The sequence below is a fragment of the Lethenteron reissneri genome, chromosome 41 (genome assembly GCF_015708825.2).
Source record: "Lethenteron reissneri isolate LAM-NWPU_2019-01 chromosome 41, ASM1570882v1, whole genome shotgun sequence".
Taxonomy (NCBI): Eukaryota; Metazoa; Chordata; class Hyperoartia; order Petromyzontiformes; family Petromyzontidae; genus Lethenteron; species Lethenteron reissneri.
In genome coordinates this window covers 634,637-644,101 of record NC_083819.1, presented here as the reverse complement: position 1 = coordinate 644,101, position 9,465 = coordinate 634,637, and the positions used below count along the sequence as shown (strand labels likewise).

The window sequence follows — 9,465 nt, the reverse complement described above, 5'->3', positions numbered from 1 at the left end:
TAAGTCTTTGGTTGCGTCTCAAGGCTGTTGCCTCCAATGGGTTATTTGATGGATAGTCTGGCAGCTGATTCTCTGCATGTTCACTGGATCTAAACAGCGCATTCAGGTGTACACGCATGTGTGCTACATGCATTTATTTTTAAACGCTTGTCTTAAATGTAAACTTTCGGCATGAGGACTACATTCTTTGACAAGTGCTCCGACTCCGGACTCCTTTCCGTTCATAAACACGAAATACATTGACGCGAAAATATCCACCGAGTCGAGTGCAAGCCAAGGTATTTGAATCAATAATACCTCTCGCTCGCAGACATTCAACTGTCGGCCAAAAACACAATAGTTCTACAGGAGCGCTGCCAACTCTGCAGAGTTCAAACGCTGCGGAAATATCCCAACTCGTGCCGTGCGCCGCTGTTCGTGGGCCCGGCGTCTGGCGTCAGGAGGAAGGGCCCCGGGCCGCCTCCTCTGTAGCACGTGCAGGCGGGGGGGGGGGGCTCTCTGACATCCACAGAGCGCAGTGACCTGGACCCCCCACCTCCCTCCCCGTCGACACGCACCTGTCACTGAGGGTGACACGTGGGGCTGTCCCCATGTTGGACACAGTGCGAGGTTTTCACATTGATTCTCCTGCCAATGCGTATTACGTTTTAAAGAAATAAATAAGCAAGTAGCTGTACGCTATTCAATCGGTGCTTTGTAAAACTTTAAATGAGTAATTGACATTAACATGGCGAAGACGTCACGCTTATCGGAGTTAATTTGACGGATTCTTCATGTGTTCATTTATTACGTAACTGGCGACATGCGTGTTATAAGTTGTAAAGTTAAAAGGATTATGAGGACTTGTGGCATGCTTACATTAAGTGAACTGTCATTGAAGGACTTTTTGAAAGTGATCTTTATTTGTACTGGAGGTACAGCAACGCGCAAATACGGTAAGATGAACTTGACAAACGTGAATATAGAGTTATGTGAAACTGTTATTGCGATAATCGCCATATCGTGAAAACTAACATCGCATTATATCGTGTTAAATTCGTAACGCGGCAAATAGCACCACTACCACCACCACCCCCACAACCAACTCGCTCTTCCAACAACGCCTGGGGCTCGTTGAGCCAGATGATGGAAGCTTGATTAGAACCACGGCCGGTAATTCATCACACTTAATAAAACACACGGCCGTATCAAGACAAATATACCACGACAAAGGGCGTTTCATATGCACTACACGTAGCACAAATTACTTCTGACATCTGTTTACGTGCCGACAAAAGTGTATTCAAATGACCATAATATACCACTTATAATATAATCCAACATTGAGAAGGTATGTTTATTAAAGAACACACGAGTGGAGCGGTGGCGCAGTCGTCAGCGCACCACCACGTGACGAGTGGTACCTGCACCGGCCTCTGGCACCACAGCACTGCGCCACCCGGCGTGGTGAAGTGTGTCACACAGGAGCCGTGACTGACACGGAATGGTGAAGTATGTCACACAGGAGCCATGGCTGACACGGAATGGTGAAGTGTGTCACACAGGAGCCATGGCTGACACGGAATGGTGAAGTGTGTCAAACAGGAGCCGTGACTGACACGGAATGGTGAAGTGTGTCACACAGGAGACATGGCTGACACGGAATGGTGAAGTATGGTAAAACAGGAGCCATGACTGACACGGAATGGTGAAGTGTGGTCACACAGGAGCCGTGACTGACACGGAATGGTGAAGTATGGTCAATCAGGAGCCATGACTGACACGGAATGGTGAAGTGTGTCACACAGGAGCCATGGCTGACACGGAATGGTGAAGTATGGTGAAACAGGAGCCATGACTGACACGGAATGGTGAAGTGTGTCACACAGGAGCCGTGACTGACACGGAATGGTGAAGTATGTCACACAGGAGCCATGGCTGACACGGAATGGTGAAGTGTGTCACACAGGAGCCATGGCTGACACGGAATGGTGAAGTGTGTCAAACAGGAGCCGTGACTGACACGGAATGGTGAAGTGTGTCACACAGGAGACATGGCTGACACGGAATGGTGAAGTATGGTAAAACAGGAGCCATGACTGACACGGAATGGTGAAGTGTGGTCACACAGGAGCCGTGACTGACACGGAATGGTGAAGTATGGTCAATCAGGAGCCATGACTGACACGGAATGGTGAAGTGTGTCACACAGGAGCCATGGCTGACACGGAATGGTGAAGTATGGTGAAACAGGAGCCATGACTGACACGGAATGGTGAAGTGTGTCACACAGGAGCCGTGACTGACACGGAATGGTGAAGTGTGTCACACAGGAGCCATGGCTGACACGGAATGGTGAAGTATGGTGAAACAGGAGCCATGACTGACACGGAATGGTGAAGTGTGGTCACACAGGAGCCATGGCTGACACGGAATGGTGAAGTGTGTCAAACAGGAGCCGTGACTGACACGGAATGGTGAAGTGTGTCACACAGGAGCCATGGCTGACACGGAATGGTGAAGTGTGTCAAACAGGAGCCGTGACTGACACGGAATGGTGAAGTGTGTCACACAGGAGCCATGGCTGACACGGAATGGTGAAGTATGGTGAAACAGGAGCCATGACTGACACGGAATGGTGAAGTGTGTCACACAGGAGCCATGGCTGACACGGAATGGTGAAGTGTGGTCACACAGGAGCCGTGACTGACACGGAATGGTGAAGTGTGTCAAACAGGAGCCATGACTGACACGGAATGGTGAAGTATGGTGAAACAGGAGCCATGACTGACACGGAATGGTGAAGTGTGGTCACACAGGAGCCGTGACTGACACGGAATGGTGAAGTGTGTCACACAGGAGCCATGGCTGACACGGAATGGTGAAGTATGGTAAAACAGGAGCCATGACTGACACGGAATGGTGAAGTGTGGTCACACAGGAGCCGTGACTGACACGGAATGGTGAAGTGTGGTCACACAGGAGCCATGACTGACACGGAATGGTGAAGTATGGTCACACAGGAGCCGTGACTGACACGGAATGGTGAAGTGTGTCACACAAGAGCAATGACTGACACGGAATGGTGAAGTGTGGTCACACAGGAGCCGTGACTGACACGGAATGGTGAAGTGTGTCACACAGGAGCCGTGACTGACACGGAATGGTGAAGTGTGTCACACAGGAGCCATGGCTGACACGGAATGGTGAAGTATGGTAAAACAGGAGCCATGACTGACACGGAATGGTGAAGTGTGGTCACACAGGAGCCGTGACTGACACGGAATGGTGAAGTGTGGTCACACAGGAGCCATGACTGACACGGAATGGTGAAGTATGGTCACACAGGAGCCGTGACTGACACGGAATGGTGAAGTGTGGTCACACAGGAGCCGTGACTGACACGGAATGGTGAAGTGTGTCAAACAGGAGCCATGACTGACACGGAATGGTGAAGTGTGGTCACACAGGAGCCGTGACTGACACGGAATGGTGAAGTGTGTCACACAGGAGCCATGACTGACACGGAATGGTGAAGTATGGTCAATCAGGAGCTATGACTGACACGGCATGGGGAGGCTTCATCCAGCATCTACGAAGAGTTGTATATGTTTATTAATATTCTATCTTGATTTGAAGCTTTCGCGACGTTTCGGGCGCAACACAAGCGTCCGGACGCTTGTGTTGCGCCCGAAACGTCGTGATTTATTTTATACCGACGTGACTTTACCGAAAGGACCAAAGAGTATGTATTAATATTATTACTCTTGTATTAAAAATAAACAATGACATATTTTACAGTTGTACATATACGTAGGGAAGCCTCATCGAGTATCGAGACTCATTTTCAAGAGGCTCCTGCAAATAAGCCGTTCAGATGTCTCGTGTGTGACGCTCATATTTATTGCCCCAAGTCATGCCAGCAGTGGGAAATCCACGATGACACATGCCGTCCTTAACACAACAAACCACCACTTACCTCCCACCAACCCCCAGGTGTGTGATGGACAGGATGAATTGCCCCCAGATGGGATTTAAACTCGGGCTCTCATGGTCGCGAAGGCAATATTTGACAATGTAAACACACACGTCTGTTGTGTATTATGTATGCAATCATGTTTAGCTACAGAACGAAACTTACAAGTGCGCCAAACTTGACTGATGTCCTGTTCCATATTGCCACCTATTGTCAGTGTTCTGTATCACGCTGAACTGAGTCTGACAGCAGCGCTACCTTCTACAGCTCCTTGGTCGTTACAGCCGTGGGGCACATCTGCTCCTTTCTAGATTCATTCTTTGATGTTGCTTGCTCAGCCGATGTACGCTATCACATGGCCATAGCTGCACGGCTTGGAGGCAGGGTCGGTGGATTGCAGGTGGAACCTGAGAACCCCACCTATAGCCAACGATGCACCATTGAAGCGGATTGTCCTCAACGGCAAGATCCTCCATGGACTTGCCCCTGCATACTTCTCCCCTCTCTTTACTCCAGCAACCAAGGCTCGGTGTCAAAGCCTGCAGTCAATATGCAGTCGGTGAGTGTTCCCACCTCCTGCTGCTGTCCACTCCTCCCCCCTTTCTTTCTAGTCAAGGCTCAAGATGTTCCTCTTTTTATATAAAATTATTAAATTCCGCAGGATGCCCCTATTCCAATATTCCATACGGGGTCTCGATGCGTTTTTGTATGTAAACACTATACACATTGTATTGCAGTAGAAAGCAGGTTACAGAGTTATCATTGAAGCTTGGATTTTCTCCTCCTGAATATCGGGGTTGCAGACTCTGATGCTTGAACTTCTATTCGTATTACTCACTGAAAAATGTTTGGATTGAAAGGGTATTTTAGACCTTGGCCATACTTACGCCGAGAAACATTTTAATGCACTTCCTTTCATACAGCCACTGAAAATAAACATTTATCTGTAACCATCAGTTATCGTCAATGCCACTTGAAAGGCAGTATGAATTATTAAGACGTAGCATGTTAATTGTTGTTGTTATGCAAACATGCGTGTGTTATTATTCCCATAGAAATTATTTCAGGCAGTGACTTATATGTTATGGCTGGCATGCAATGAAAGGGAAGTGGTTTTAATGACCACATTGGGAATATATATTTTAAATTGTGAATGAAAACAGAAATCCGTTTGAAAAAAAACTTTTATTTGGTTGGTATTTAGCAATCACTCACACTGCACAATGAGCACTATTGAGGTGCTTCTCGGGAAATGTACAAATATAAAACATCTGTAGCTCTCTCAAATTTTTATACATACACTGGGGTGAAACTGGGCACAATGTCTGCTCCAAAGAAAACACATGCTCCCCGTTTTATGCACGTTCACATCCGTTACAATTTATACGTTTTGCACTTCCTAACACTCAACCCCTGTGCTGCCTATAAAACTCTTTCGTTGAGAGTTGTCACCGACCATGTCATTTGAGAATATATTTTTTTTTTCAAAGGGCAATTTCAAGCAACACACCAATGTCCTTTCTTACAGTTACGATTCAATTAAAATATTTATACGTTGGGTTTCCCAGTCGTGTGGTTAATCACACGTTTGTACGTTGGGTGCGACGTGCAAATTTTTCATTCACAACGATGATACATTACCAGCTTTATAAATATCACAAACTTATGAATGAAAAACACTCAGCCAGTGAACATTTTAGACAAAGGTTTTTTCTTTAAATCAGATTGTTCAGTAGCAACAGTGCTAATACATATAAAGCATGTGTGCAGTTCCTGATATTTAATCTTAACCAGCAATTCGCATTTAAATAACTATTTTGTGCAAATGGAACCAACGTGACAGAATGAAGCAGTCGATACAAATGGAACAATGATTGATTCTTGAATTATTTAGCAATTGCATTGAAATGGTGCCATCCGTGTGATGTAATTTTAACACCTTTTTATATGTAAGCAATGCATCACCAAGCATTAGAAACCAGCCCCTGGAAGGCGATATCACAGTATTATTTACGAGGTCCTTTGAGCGCCTCTTATCCGCTCAGCCAGTGTTGTTGTACCGTCTCACATACTCTCTGCAGGTTATTTTATCACAGAGCAACCGAGCCAAAAATTCCGTCATTCTCAGAGTATGGCCAAAATTATGTAACACCCAACTGCACGTGGACATAGTTGGCTCGGTTTTCCATTGAATTCCATTCGCTCTCCACCCACGCCTTAGCAGCGGGACCATGATCATACAAAGCGGCTCGCGATGGCCAGCACCTTTGAATACTGCCTCTCGCTGCTTCGCAGCGACGTGGGGATGGGCACGCGGATGCGCGTGCCCGTGGGCGAGCCATTGTCCTCCAGCAGCACCACGTTGTTGGAGTCGAAGCGAGGAGTCATCACCCCCGAGCTCATCTTGTGGCCCACGATGAGGGCCTTCTTCTTTTCACCCCTGTGGCAGCAGCAGCAGAGATCGCAAAGAATCACGAGGTCAGCACACGCTCGCGACTGTGAGCCATCTAACGACTCATCCCTCACCGCCTCCTATGATCTATAAATTGTCGTAATTCCAGGCAACAATTTGATTTTAGAATCGAGTTTTTTTTCCATCTTTGCTGCAGTCTCCACCTGGGTACAGATGGGTCGCATTGTGAGAAGACGCATACCTCTTATGCTGGGTAATGGTGAACCCCTGAATCACGTCGTCACCACTGCGAGCAGAAGCTCCTCCACTAGACGGCGCTCGAGAGCCCTTCAAAGAGAGTATTTGCGCTACTCTCTCCCACACTGGCCAGGCATCTTGAAATATGAGTCCCCAGCCTTGAATCTACCACACGCACGAGACCCGCCGACAGGATGTTCCCCTGAGCTCACCTGATGGCGAGGAGGACCATGTCTCCAACCTTGCCCACACTGTTCTTGGTGTAGACGTGGATGACGCGTGGCGGGCGGTGGTAGGGCTTGGTGGCCATGGGGCTGTTGTCTACGACGCGCACACGAGTCATCTTCTGGATGGCTGCGCTAGCGGGCGACACACTGTGGAGACAGAGTTTCACGCTTGTATCATCTCACGTGCAGCAGTTGGATGGTGCCGTGGACAAAGCTGTGATTAGAGCGTGTATCTCACGAGTGGTAAGCTGCGGGTTTAAAGCACAAAAACAATAGAAAGTTGGAAATCGAATTATAAACTGATATCTCGATGATCAACAAATGAACCTTATGGTGGGACCCCAGGGTCCCGAAATAAACGGAAGTCAAAATAGTAATTAATTCATTTATTTTTGGCGACTCCATCCCACCGCACACATCAACGCCGTGACCCACCTGGCGCGTATCATTCTGTTGTCATGTCGTGCAAGCGCAACGAGGACGAATGCGCAGAAGAAACAAAACTTTGAAACTTTGATTAGCGCATCGTGTAGAGCTCGTCGAGAGGAATAGATTGCCGTATCGTTCGCCTTCACCAGACATAAAATGACGTCGCAACGCAATTTATTCGAGAGCCGGGGGCTTATGGGACCCTGGGGTCCCTCCATAAGGTTCATATGGTGAATATATGGGCCAAGAATGTCTGTGTGTCCCGCACGTGACGTCACTCCACGTCGGCCAGCCATCTCCACATGGACCCCCCCATCATTAATAATCATGAGCGGGTGACGTCACTTCACATCGAACAGCCCCCCACATTAATAATCATGAAGAGGTGACGTCTTTCAAATTAACACCCCCTCTCATTAAATAATTAATTAGCGGGTGACGTCACTTGACATGGGGGGGCGAGGCGCCTCCTGCCCCCTCCTCGGCGTCAACTCACAACCCTCACGTCACGTGATCTCCGTAGCGCTGTTGAGACATCGAAGTAAAAAGGACGTCACGATGAACAAGGGATTATCACCTTTAAATGAAAGAAGTCTGTGTCACCGCGCCCTTACAAATTGCACATGAATGGATGCAATGAATATCACGTCGCGGTCTGCTTTTCTCTTGCAAGTTTCAGATTACCTGCAATACACCCGTCCTTGGACGGGTAAAAGGCTCGTAGTGAATATTGATCTTGAATCACGGCAACCCTCGTGTATGCAGAGCAGTGCTGCACTGACCTGAACCGCCTGCAGAAGACATCGCCGAGAGAGGATAGTGGTGCAACAAGAGTCCGGAGGGACCCTGCACCCACCACACACGCACATGTGTTAACACAAACCCCAAACTCAATAAGGGAACACGCCCAAGAGGACGGAGTGACGAGTTCAGCGCGCGTGCAGCGGGCACGTCATGGATTGGTGCATCGCAGGAGTGTGGCAACAGGCGACAGCTTGGGGAGACCTTTATGGTGGCTAGGAGATGTTAACTACCTCACCTAGTCTACAGGCGGACGTGGGGTCTATCCAGAAACTGACTCCTGTATACTTGGAGTTTGCGCGTCTCTCTCCCTGTGGTCGCGTGGATTTTTCTCCTGGTCCTTTTTCCCTCCATATTTAGAAACCTTCATTTAGAGTATTTGGGTGCTATGAATGTCCACGTGATAAGCCACTTCGTTGAGCTGTCAGTTGTGGCCAGGTCGCTTCTGAAAAATCTATATAGCTCAGTGGGCCTTACCTGGTAAAATAAATAAATAAAAACAGTTTGATAGCTAAATACAGCAATGTGTATACAAATACTGATGTATAACTGAACATTATGAATTTGGGATTTCACGTTACCACATTAGTGGTGCACGATTGTGGATGATGTCTAATGTGTTTTTAAACCGCACTTTACAAGAGACTCATCACCCATCATATGCACAAACTACTCGTGTTATGCATTACTTTTATGAATCATAAAATATATTTTTTTGTTGCCTTGCCAGAATTAAACGCTAAGATTTAACTACTGTATTAAAGAGTATCAAGATATGATAGAACATTGCAGTTTGCCATAACTTGTGATTATAAACCAGAGCTTAATTTCAGCCAGGGTCTGCCCGGGTCGGTGACCCGGACGATATTTGTGCACTCGGCACACCACATCCAGTATACACATCACTGTAGCGACTCGCGACAGTGAGCAACTAAGCCTCAATTAACTCTGCACTTGACTTACTGCGCTATTAACGTGACATTTAATGCGGGTTTCCATGGCAACCCGCGTGTCCTTGACAAGAGGCCTAGGCCTGAAGTAGAAGCCTGTCACTCGCGCACTCTTAACCTCTGTAGCCCGGAGCTCACTGTAACACGCTCAAAACCGGACAATGCTCCCTCGCTTAACGAAATACGCAACACTCCGTCGTAAGCCCTACAACTGGTAATTATTGTAGCTTAATGGCGCAATTAGCGAGCAAAGAACCCGTCACTTACACATGTCTCGCCTAGGCCGCACGCGTGCGCGCGCCTTTGCAATTTGCAGCGCGATTAAGTCGCGGACCCGCCGCGCGATTGGTTGGAGACGGTCAGCGTCACGTGGCGAGCGCACCGACCAATCCGCGTTCAGCGTTTCGCGCTTATCTGCACTACGCTTTACAGAGAGGGTGGGGGTGGCGACGA

The 9,465-nt window shown here is 47.9% G+C and overlaps 1 protein-coding gene across 1 annotated transcript; it reads right to left on the bottom strand.

Annotated features, from left to right (window-relative positions):
- Window positions 1–5,125: 5,125 nt before the first annotated feature.
- On the bottom strand, window positions 5,126–9,370 carry MRPL14 (mitochondrial ribosomal protein L14). Its single transcript, XM_061568631.1, has 4 exons — window positions 9,280–9,370; window positions 8,044–8,107; window positions 6,818–6,979; window positions 5,126–6,395 (listed from the first exon to the last, which is right to left on the bottom strand). The coding sequence occupies exons 1-4, from the start codon at window positions 9,281–9,283 to the stop codon at window positions 6,191–6,193; spliced, it is 435 nt and encodes a 144-aa protein (XP_061424615.1). The 5' UTR covers window positions 9,284–9,370; the 3' UTR covers window positions 5,126–6,190.
- Window positions 9,371–9,465: the final 95 nt, after the last annotated feature.

What these genes read in the sequence shown, in the direction of transcription:
- MRPL14 (XM_061568631.1), bottom strand. An exon ending in GTCTTCTGCAGGCGGTTCAG is followed by an intron (nt 6,980 to 8,043) that starts GTCAGTGCAGCA and finishes CTGTCTCCACAG; the next exon opens with TGTGTCGCCCGCTAGCGCAG. An exon ending in ATGGTCCTCCTCGCCATCAG is followed by an intron (nt 6,396 to 6,817) that starts GTGAGCTCAGGG and finishes CTGCTGCCACAG; the next exon opens with GGGTGAAAAGAAGAAGGCCC.